Source organism: Lepeophtheirus salmonis, chromosome 14 (genome assembly GCF_016086655.4).
Source record: "Lepeophtheirus salmonis chromosome 14, UVic_Lsal_1.4, whole genome shotgun sequence".
Classification (NCBI taxonomy): Eukaryota; Metazoa; Arthropoda; class Copepoda; order Siphonostomatoida; family Caligidae; genus Lepeophtheirus; species Lepeophtheirus salmonis.
In genome coordinates, this window is record NC_052144.2 from 30986305 (window position 1) to 30999156 (window position 12852).

Consider the following 12852-nt stretch of genomic DNA (forward strand, 5'->3'; position numbering starts at 1 on the left):
TCAAATCATACACAATTAAATTTGGACTTTACTAAAAAAGTACTTTTCCTTACTTGTAAATACAAGAGGAAACGACACATTACATTTATCTTCATAAAGCTAAGGCTTCTTCTCTTGAGAATGAAGGAATAGGAGCATTCAACAAATATATATATATCTATAAATTTATTAGTTTGATAAAGCGGAAAAGGTACAATTTTAAATTTTACTTTCTAAGCATTTGTAATCATATTATAAAATAGATATAGGAAACTGATTTTGTAGTTCCATTCACTTCTCAGCATAAAATTTTTATAATTCGTCTCTTATCCCTTTTCCTTCTAATTTCTTCAAAAAAAAGTACATCAAATTTTCTTCAACGATAAAATATACTGGTAAAGCGAAAAATGCTCCAAACTTTTGACTTAATCTTTTATTAAGTTGTGGAAAAAGTCAGTTAGTATTTTTCGTTTTAATTCAATGATTCATAAGGAGTGTTAAAATCATCCTATTTCAGCCAAATATGCCCAATTCTGTTTATTAACTTGATACCAACGAGAATCCAACTTCACAATGCTCTTACAGTAGAACCCCTATTTTCTGTTAGCAAAAAACTTGGATTAAAATTTTTCACATAGCTCTATCGAAGAAAATATTTGAACCTCTAAGTACATTGACCATAAATTGGAATAGGTGGTACACTTGTTTTTATACAATTTAACAATGCTGGGCGTTTTTGTTCGATCGGCAGCTTTCATTAGCAAGTAAAATTAGGTCAATGTAGTTATACTAGTGAAAAAATTTCGGAAAATTTGAACTAAATATCTATATTTCGAATATCGAAATCTATTTAGTTTAAATTATATTATTGATAACAAATATCGTAATATCTTAACAAAAAATAAAACATTGATAACTTTTTTATTATTTCAATTTGTAAGATGATTTGTGACTATGATTTTATGTTAATTGCCTTTGGCAAAATTCATACCTGATTGGGAACTTTATTTTCCCAGTTAAATTGTATTGAGTTTTTTATGAAACATTAAATATCTTATTTTTACCAGCAATTTCTGAAAATTGATAAATGAAAGGACTACACTCATCATTATAATTCATTGAACTCAAATGGCTGGACTTAAATTTTAAGGGTTGAAAATGGATTTACATAAATATTACACTATGTTTTGAAAAATAACATATATTAAATTTTAATGTATTTAAATTCAGTAGTAAAGGGCTCAAATCTTCAAATTTTTTAGTATATTAAACAGTCTTTTTGAGAATTTTGTTATTACAACAAACTTTTTCAGGGCGAAAATAAGGAATCATAATATAGATATTATAATCCCAGAAGAAAGTATAATTGTTAGTAAAATTATACGTTTCCTGACTCAGTTACATTTTAACATTTCATGTCAAAAACATAGGATCCTGGAAATAACATTAGTGGCTAAATATAATGATTTTAAACAGTATAAGCGATATAAAAACTTAATTTTAGAGTAAACACTCCTTTTCAAATTATGAATAGTATCAACAGGAGTGAGACAAAGTCCTTAAATTATAAGTCAAAAACCAATTCTCAAGTGTTATTTCACAAGTCACAAGATGTTTAGCAGGATAATCATCTACATGACATAACAAATTAATTTTGTTTCGTGTCTTTTCAAGAAAAAACAACGTTGGTTAAAAAATTTAAAATAATGAATTCAGCAAATTGTGACAAATGTTAATATTGGAATTACTAAATGAAAGTGAATGGTAAAGTTAACAAACAATAGAATTAAAAATTATCAGGCATTCAAATAAACATTTCATACAAAATATATATGTATTATAAATATGATACTGTGAATATGACAAATATTGTGTTACTCAATGCACCTGTAACCACTGGACAGAGATAGCTAGTAGAATATTCATGGAATGGAGTACATAATCTTCCACCCTTGGTAGTATAGGCAAAAGTTTATTTTTAACACCATATATTATCCTTGGACTTTTGATATAATATATTCAATTTTTAGGGTTTCTTTGTGAAAAAATAGGAGGTGCTTTGTGCCTAAACTTTTTATATTTTGAGCTACCCTAATGTCTATGTAAAAAAAAATAGCCATTATTTTCTTATATATAAATATTTATATACAAAACATCCCGATGACAAGAACGATGATGAGAAAAATGATTCCATTCTAAGGATTTCATTCAGATAAAAAAATATTATGTCATATTTTCACATGTAGGTACAGTGTACATATATATATATATACCTTTATATACACATATTGAATCCCTGAGTGAATATATGTATGTAAATTGTACATATATTTTATCTCAAATAAGCAAATTGAATGAAAGATCTTATTTCTAAAATAAATGTTATAAATTTCCGTACAATTTTCATTCCACTTTTATAAAATACAATGTGTTATTCTTCCCTTTACAATAAAATTATGGGATGTAATCAAGCAAATATTTAATAGATTGAACATCAAAGCTGTTTGTTAGATCTAAGTTGTATCTAGCCCTTATTTCTATATCTATATACTAACGGTAGTACCTGGGATTACTCAAAGTTATTAGACGTCGATTAATAAAAAATATTGCTCTATTTATCTACTTATCTATTTAATTATCTTCCTTTTTTCACACATAATTACTCAATGCTTATATTTTCTCTCCTCGAATATGAAACAATAAATAGCAGTTTGAGAAAAGGTTGCCAACAACAACAACAACAACAAATGATTTAAACACTATATTTTATAGATGTGAATTCCTAATCTAAAATAGTGGTTGTAAAAAATAATGTTACATTTTTTTAGAATGTAGGTAGAAAATAGATTATTTATAAATTAATACATTATTATCAAACATGATTGAAGTTGACTTTTTATTTATCTCCTAGGCAATTCGTTGATTAGATTTTGAAATTGTAATAGTATAATGTTTACTTTACTTAACTGCATCTGGTTAATCAAAGGAGGAAAAAATGGGGGTACTTCCCTAACTGCCAATTTTCAGTCCTAAAGAAAGAAAAACTTGCAGGAGGTATGTGCAAAAGTCTAGAAGTGTTTTGGGGGTCTCCAAAGAAGTACTGTATTTTCATTACTTAAATGGGGATATTAATTTGACATCATTTCTATTTAATGTAAATAAGTTTTTAATCTTTCCCCCAGTTAAATTTTTTATAATACGTTGCTTTGTTTAATAGCACCATTTGCTGAAAAAGATATCACTTCAATATAGTCTTCAAAATCACAAATGATGTGTAATGGATCAGATAAAAGTTTGAATGGGCGTGAAAAAATTTATAAATTTACTTTCTTGTAAAGTTGTTGATCACTTTGTCGATGCAATGTAAATAAATTTTAACCCAATATAAGCACCTTCAATCTTTAAAACTGTGTATTAGACAATATGTACTTTGTCTAATTGTTATTATTTTAATTAAAGGTATTTAAAAGTAATATTTTCTGCACAGTGCTATATTCTGTAATTCTCGAAAATGTCATTCAATTATCTTGATGTTTAAAAAAATTGTGCTGTTTTATTGAAATATGGTATTAGATCACAGATTTTGGTGTAGGTTATGACATAAACAATATATTTAAAATGAATAAATCATTTTGTTTTCAAAATGTATTTATGACTATTATCTATTAGATCAAAAAGGTTTAAATGAAAAATATTGAATTTGAAATTATCTGGAACATACCTCCGAAATGGAGTACCCTACAAAGGAAATCGGATACCTAAATTAGCTGATAAATTAATAATTATTAAGAAGGTGAAGCGAACACAAAATTTTTGATAATATATCTCAGTCTCGGGAGTGGATAAACACCCCCAAAAAAGCAAGACAGTGTTAATTAAAGGGAAAAATTAGTATTATAAATCATTGAAATCAATGTAGTCATGTATAAACGTTGCATCAATACAAAAACAACTTTGAAGCGAATTAGATATTGAAAAGTTTCATATTACATTTCATTGATATATTTTTATCAAATATGCCCTCTATAGTCAAATTTCTGTCATGGTTATTTATGGTCAAAAATATCAAGATCTGTAATTATTGCCATTATTTAACACTTTTAAATTATCAATTTTGGTTGAGCCAAATTTTGCATAGCATTTTAATATCATAACTCAAGCCTCAATGTACCACTAAAGATGACTGAAACAAAGATTGGGAATCATTAGCCTACAGCCTATATTAGAATTACGATACTTTCTGAACATTCAATTATTATTTAGAATACTCATTTTATTTAATATATGACTGGGGTAGCTTAAAGTCCAACACGAAGTACCTACGTTGAAGTTATTAGAATTGGAAAATAATATGTTTATGAATACAACTGTAATTAATGTTCATTTTTGTGAGTAATCAACAAAGTTAATTTTTGTATTTTGGAACTTTTTTGGATATACATAAAAAAATGAATAAGTTTTATATCCAATTAATCTTTTGATTTGTTGGGAATAAGCTTAATCGTGTTTCTATTGAAATTCCTTTTTTATCTTTTAGTTTATATTAATTTAAGATAACGTTAAGTTTGATTGACAGTATCATTTTTGAGTATCTATAATGTTTGATGTTTCTATAATGTTTGATGTTTCTATTTATATATGTATTCCTCATTTCAAGAACACTGTAGATTTTTTCAAAAACAGTCAAACGTCATTTGAAAGAAAGATAGAAGGAAAGCTAAAAACTAAAACTATTTCAATTAACGTGAAACGTCCATTTGATGGATAAATGCTATAATTTTTTTATTTTACAGTATAACATGTGTATATAGTAATTGCTCAGTTCTATTTGTTTTGCAAGTTAGAATTACAAATATATATATATACATTAAGTAATTATTATTTGCGTATCATAACACTAATAGGTTTTTTCAATTAAAATGTTTTACCTAACCTTGTGTAACTTTCCTTTCAAATCGTTACTTGAACACTTTCCTGGAATTTTTCAACACCTCAATACAAAAAGTCGTAATATGACTCCTTTTAAAAAAGATATTTTTACGTGATATTCAATGCCAATGAACAAAGTGATTAGATTTAGAGTACCATTAGCTTTACTGTCATGAAGAGAATCTCTGGCCTAGAGCTAACTTTAGATTTATGCTTCTTGATGAACATTCAAATTTAATGTATCAACTTCATTTTCTTGTGTTAATTTTTTTAAATTTTAAAATTTAGAAATGTTGTGCAAGCGTTTTATCAGAAAAAATACTGCAACTAAAGTGCAACAATGGTGCAAAGATAATTTTTCAAATTTTTGCATCTTTACTTAACTGATGTTAACCTCCGTAACATTTTAATGTAGGATATGATACAAGAGAAGCCCAATGGGGTGTACTTTTGGAAATGATCCCCCCCCACCCCCAATCACTAATGTGGAAAAGGATAAACAGGACCTAGTAGTCACTAAAGGAAATGATTCGAATTGAAATGCCATAGAAGAACTCATGAGTGTTTTATTAAATATCACAGTGGTGTGATCATATAAAAATACATAAAGGAAGGAAAAAATCGCATTTAGTTTGTTTTTTTCAATTTTTTTTATTATTTTAAAATTTCCCTTATCCCGATATTTAATTTTATTAATTAACATATGAGTTCAATAATGTTCTATAATGTAAATTCCATTGACACGCCGTCCAGAGCAAAGAAGGTTTTCCAATACTTAAACACGTTGTCCATCCCAGACGTACAAGTCCAAGTTGACACCCGCACCGACGAAGTATCCACTATAAAACACCTATTTCCTAAATTCCAAAGACCCTTTATTTCAAATGCAAATTAGAAAACAAAATATCCATCACCGGAAGTTATAGTCCTCATCCAAGGCACCCTAAATCCAAGCCTGGTGTACTGTGATCTTATGCGAAACGTTGTCATTGTAGATATGAGCTTCCTAAATAAAAGATCTAAAATATTTGGTACTTATGGTCCAAATGACGACTCTGGTTTCTTTTACAGTGAAATATTTTGAAAAATATACCTTACACCCAGAATATGGGATCATTTTGCTTGGTGAGCTAAACATTACAAGGAATACTGCAACAGTCGCAAAAACTTACAGAGTATCTAGAAAATATGCAATAGACCTTGAGACTTTGATTTCCAGACATCTTCTGGACGACTTGGTCCAAAACTCGACCTCAAAACCCTCAAATGACTTTCTGGTCCTCAAATTCGGAAAGTCTAAAACATGGTTGACTTGACTATATTTTACATCACCAAATAAAGCAAACCAGCTAAAGGAGTTCAAAGTGCTCCTTCCATATTTGTGAGATCACTCTCCTATTATAGGAAGGTTCTTAAGAGTAAGACAAAACATAAAGACGTTCTGGAAACTTAACGTTACCCATATGGAATTAGAAGAAACAAAAATGCATAAGATTATAAAATATTCTGACTAGAGAATAAGAATGAGCTTGTACTACTCCTGTTAAGTGTTAGAGAAAATAGGAAAAAAACAGTTCCAGTCATATTTTTAAAAATGTCGGGAAGAAAAAACCACAGTTAAGAAACAAAATGAAGACCAAAATAGAGAGTCTAGAAGGGAACTCAGCAGAGACGAACGCTGTGCTACAAATAATAATTGAGTATAAAAATAGAGGAGATTTAATCAGAGTCAGAGTCAATATGTTGATAAAGTTTAAAATCTCTCTGATATGCAGATGACCTCACAACTTTCATTGAGGGCTCTACGGAGACCTTAACAAGATCGATTAAAGAAGTATTCTCACATTAGAGAGGTTTAATAAAAATTCTCCTCTCAAAGTTAATCTCGAAAAAATAGTGGTCCCCATGGCCAAAGAGTTAGCTCTTCCGGCCAAATTTTCACATCTCAAGTTGTCCCCTTCATCTGTGCTCCTGAGTGTCATGATTGAAACATCTCAATCCGAAGGAGCTATAAAAATAAAAGAGTCATTAATTTTGTCAAAACTAGAAAACTTAAATATTTATATTCATCACTTTCTCTGAATCTTGGTGATAAAGTTAAAGTTTGGAATTCCATAATGATTCCAAAAGTAATTCACTTAATGAGGTACACTCCTTTCTGAGAGGATATTTGCAAAAGATGAACAATATTTGACAGAAAATTATTATAGAACAAAAAGAGACCGTATATGTCGCAAATCCTAGGTAGCCACAATCCCGAAACAAGCTGAAATCATCGAATCTCTCTCGGTTCAATAGTTTTATTCTTGGTTAGGACTTCTAGGTACTTTGAATTAAAAAATGAGCAGTTGGGCTACCATCTAAAAAAACTACTCCACGTAGGTCCACAGGAGAGGAGTTTTGAAAAGTTACCAAATCATTATACAATTTCGGACAGAGGTTGACCAACTCTTGGAACTCGATTTTACCAATAGTTCTCCCGTTACTTGGTCCACACGACCCCCTAAATTACAACTTTAGATTATTATATCAAGACAAACTACTCAAGTCTGACGGGCATTCCTCTTTCGGACAACTTAGACATCACCGAAAACCGACTCTCACCTCGTAAAATGAAAGGTCACGTGTTGAAGCATTGGCAGATCTCAAAAGATAACCAAACCTGTTGCTATTCCAACATTTCTTGTATGTTGGCCTTTGGAAATGTTCCCAGCAGATTGGTTAAAATTATAATATATGTAGGAGTTTAAGGCCTAAAAAACCCCAGAGAATTGATGAAGAAACGGCCACTTCATAGTCAAGGCGCATTGACAACTCAATTATGAATAATGTCAACGTATTTTAAATAACTCCTTCACGAACTTGCATCACAAGCTTTTTCGATACCAATTGGTGGTAGACTCTCTCTATACGATTACCAAACACATCCTGGAATAAGAAAGAACATTTAGTTGCTGTAAAGATAAAGTGGAAACGTCCTCTCACCTCTTCGTGGGTTACCGGGAGTTATCAGAAATACGGGTCATGTACAAGGAAAGGATTAAAGAAAGTGACGGAGTAATAGGTAGTGCAGGAGAGGCTCTGGCTTTTCTTGATGTTTCCAGGAGCTCACGAACACATCAAGATAGATACACTTATTACATGGTTTCTTTTTAATATTTAAATAAATAAATTCCACAGAATCCATGGAAACAGTTCAATAATACCGGAATTGATTGAGGAAGAAATGCAGGCACTCGCACTCCTACGTTAATCCTGTCACAATTATTAACAATTCTTTTTTTATTGTTGAAGTGTGAATTATATCTTACACACCCCAAAAAAAATTAAGAAGTTACATTTCTTTTCAATGATAACTTGTATAATATATTTAAAGTTCACTTTATCAGGTTTTATATAGTCATAAGTAATAATTATTTTCTGCTTTTTTTACCAATTTTTCTTTTAAGTAAAATAAAGTTTCATAATTTAAAAAAATTAACTATAAACATTTTACCAATTGTATATTAACAGTCAAAATACATAAATATATTTATGCTCGAAATTTTAAATCTTTTAATATTAAATGGTTGACAATGTCTAATACACAAATTTTACCCGAGATCATGTAATAATATTATTGCAAGAATTTAATTAGTAAACAGTAGAAGATATGTTTAATTATCTGGGAAAAGTAAACTATGTTCAATTTTTAAGCTTTGTGGAATAATAATTGAATAATTTTGAAAAAAATACGCAATCTTTTTATATTTTTTTTTAAATATAACATTTTGATGACCTTTATATTAAACAATTTCATTTTTTCATTTGTTTTTAGCAAAAATGATTTTTTAAACTCAGTTATTCAAAAATATTCAGTTCCATTTCCTCGCATCAAAGAAATAAATTTATAAAGATCATTTTTTGAATATTCTTTGTATGATTGACATCACTTAACAGCACGTAGCTTTATTAATAAAACTAAATTTTGTTTACATATTGGCAATCCTTTTTTAAAAAAATATCATGGGGTAGAGTTGGATAAAGTATGTTCTGGAAGCTGCTTTTTCTTGTTTGCCATCTCAACAGACTTTTTTATTTTTTAAAGCTATTTAATAACAAATTTGGCCCTTAAAATCCTTAAAACCTTATTTAATTCTTGAAGACAGACCATATAAGCATAAAGTAGTTTATAATGTGTGTACTTATAAAAGACAACAAGTAAAAATAAGTGTTTATTCGGGAGTTAGAAGTGTTGAACTTGTGGATTGGAGTAATTCTTGCATAATATATGTCCTTACTATATACAGAGTGGAATTTTTGTTAATTTTCTTTCTCTCATAGCTGCTTACAGTTTGTCTAATATAACGTCTTGAAACCTAAGGTACTTCCCTCCCTTTGATTCTTGAAATCTCTTTTTTTTTTGTTTTTGGCCTGAAAATAATAGTATATGGTGAAAAACGTTTCATAGATGTAATATAACACTAATTATTATGTATAGCGTATTTAACTATAGAAAACTATATCAAAATCTACTCAGAATTACCAACAAAGTTGTTTCAGATAAAAAAAAAAGTTGCAATTTGACAGATTTTAGTTAAATATTATATGAACAAGGTGTTTTTGGCATATTGTGCATGGGCAACAAAGAGCATTTACGGATTACATTTTCAGGATACTCGCGTTCTTTTTCCGTTCCTTTTATTTTCACATACTGCAAGATATGTATCACTGTCTTAGTTTAGAAATCTTTATGATAAAGAATGTACTAACTCACAATAACTTTATCAGAGACTTACCAACAAAAAGTTTTCACTAATTATAAATAATTTAATCTGCACTCTTATTTTGAATTTAACTCCTACTTCATGGACATTTGTAAAATAATTTTGATATTTTTTCGAATTATTGATTTTTTTAATAGTGGTAATTAGTGAATAAATAATTTACTCACTTGAAGACATTTATAGACCATATTGTTAGAAAATTAACGCTTAAAAATCTTGTGGATAAGTAATTCCTATTAAAGTGAATTTTTTTGCAGAAATTCAAAAATTATTAAGTCATTACAAGAAAAAAAAATCACTATAACTTTTACCAATAAATATTTAGCATGCAATACTAATTGATCAATCTATATTCAGAAAGAAAGTCAAATTTTTTTTTTGTGCCTGCGGAAAAAGAGTATCTCTTAGAATTTATTACAGAATTTAATAATTTATTCATCAATCAAGGAGTGATAATAAAACATATAATTAAGATCTCCGTCAAAGAAATGTAATAAAAAAATTGAATATGTAAAATATACTGATAATGTATTTCAGATATTATTCTTTATATAAATTTTTACTAACATTAAAATGAAATTTTCATTAAAACTTTGAAATAGGTGTATAATGTCCTTGTTTAAAACAAATGTAGCACTTATATATCTCATGACTTTTTTTACTGAAGAGTGAGTTCACCAAGAATAACAAGGAGTGATATAACATAGACCTCCAACGAGTGAGTAGAGCTTGATCTACTCCTTCCATCCGAAATAGCTGCTCTCATTTCTCCTACAAAACAGAGATGACAAATCAAAGATTAATTATTATATAGGAATTATAAGCAATGAAAATATATGTGAAATAGGTTAAAATCATTGTTAGGGTTAAAATCAGGCCCAAAGTGAATTTCATAAAAAATATGGTAAATTTGAGAGAAAGAATATCTGCTGATATATAAAATAAACCGAGATAATCTACGCTCTAATTTTGTATTTAACTCCTACTTCAAGGACATTTGTTAAATAATTTTGATATTTTTTCAAATTATTAATTTTTGTAATAGTGGTAATTAGTGAATAAATAATTCCCTCACTAGAAAAATTAATAGATCATAATGTTACAAAATTAACGCTTAAATATCTACTCCTAAATTTGAGAGAAATAATATTTGCTGACATATCAAATGAACCAAGATTTATTTATCAAGTTCAATAAGTCTTTTTATGATACCTAAGATAAATTTACTCTATAGTTTCCCTCATGATATATTCTATTTTTGCTTCCCTTTGCAGAGTTTACCTTTTTATTTCAATTCATCATTCGTTAGTGAACGGGATTTTTCTGTACCCAAAATTTTGGAAAGGCACTTAATATCTGTTTAAAATAGATTTTTATACCATATCTTTTTTATATACTCCTGAGATATTTATAAGAATAAATTAACTTTTTTGTAATTGTAAAAATCTATTTTTATAAATTTATTTCTAAATTTTGCATGTTTCAATAAAAGTTTGGTTAATTTGTTTGCTTTTATGTTGATCTCTTGTTTTTCCTATTATTATTTTCAATTTAAAATATACAAATTACCACAAATGTAATATCAGCTGTTATTCTATTTATTACACGGATTCTTATCAATATTAACGTGTACACTATATTTACTTATAATTTGTTAAAAATCTTTAATATTTTAAATACATTTTTATCAAAAAAAAAAAATATTGTTTTCATTTTAATTATCACAAAGTATTTTTTGTAGATACACCTAAACATGTTTAGATTCATGGTTAAAAATAGGGTATTTTTCTCCTGTTCTTTAACTGAAGCAGTTATCTTCCGAATTTAAATTACAGAATTTTAATGATACGTTGATGGAGGGTATAGTCAGTTTTAGAATAATATTCCATGTGTCTAGTTGACAAAAATAAGTATCTCCTAGGCACTACGTTGAACAATATTGATCATGTAGTCTTCGTTTCAACACTTGGTTCACAGCTTTGTCTGATGACAGCTATCACTATAAGCTATTGTGAACCTTTATTTAATAATATGATCAATTTGAAAAAATAGAGATGAATAATTAGAAATATCAGAAGAGGCAGGTTGCCACATCTATCGTTTGTGTACACGTCTAAGTGTATATACATCTATAGAAAGGATGTTTTTATGGAAGCAACTCTTCTCCCAATAGGATTTTTATATATATACACTTAGACATGTACAGACACGATAGATGTGATAACCTTCCTTAACAGGTTATCAACGTATACTTTTTTAAAACCTCAGTTAGTGAACTGGGATATTCTACACCCCGGCATTTATATAAATGCTTCTTATTCCTTGAAATCTACTTTTTATCGCCAATACTTTTGAGTATACTCCAAAAACATTCAAGTCAGTTTACCCCATCTATTGTGCATGTACAATGTACATGTCTAAATTATGTACAGTGATGAAAATGATTAACGAGCTCATTTTCCTAAATAGCTTCAATTATATTGAAAACGTGATTAAACATTTGTGTTTGCTCATAAAAGACAGAAAATAATCTTAAGGATTTGTTCTGAAGTTATAATTGTTAGACTTGTAGTAAAATTGGGGATCGAAATCAGAGTAATTCTTCAAATTTTATTGTTTATTTCCTTCTCTCCTTTGTCACAGCTGATTTTAGCTGATCTATTGAAACGTCATGAGCATTATTCTTTATCTCCTTCAATACGTTCTTCAAATAGTCAGAGTCACCCTTTTCATTTGCGGTTTCTTTATTTTAACATCCCTATTGTAAACAAAAGTTTCATTACTATGTATGTATATATATAAATGATAAAAGGAGAATAGTTGATCTTACAAGGATATCAATTATATATAAATATATAGAATTAAACGCGTACATGCTCAGTAGATGTGGTAACCCGCCTTAAATCTGATTATATACCATTATTTATATATCTTGATAATGCCTTGGTTAGGATTTATTCGTATAATTAGTCATAACAAATTGAGGTAAATTGTGTTGCTTAAAAGTTGTTCGTTTGTTCTCTTGGGTTCTTATTTTCTTCAACGTGAGGACTCGCGATTACAACGGAAGCTCTAATAATGTTATTTTTGTTCTATAAGTTTTATAATACACGGAACCTTTTCAAAAACTGATCAGTACTTATTTGATTCCCGAAATCTGCATAAAGTAATAAATATA

At 28.4% G+C, this 12852-nt stretch overlaps 1 protein-coding gene across 1 annotated transcript in view; it reads right to left on the bottom strand.

The window, feature by feature from the left end:
* Window positions 1-10124: 10124 nt before the first annotated feature.
* LOC121129234 (neurotrimin-like) overlaps window positions 10125-12852 on the bottom strand; it is a 233630-nt gene continuing 230902 nt past the window's right edge. The window contains exon 8 of the mRNA XM_040724944.2: window positions 10125-10445. Within this exon, the coding sequence (XP_040580878.1) occupies window positions 10333-10445 (113 nt within the window). The 3' untranslated portion in view covers window positions 10125-10332. The remainder of the gene's footprint in view (window positions 10446-12852) is intronic.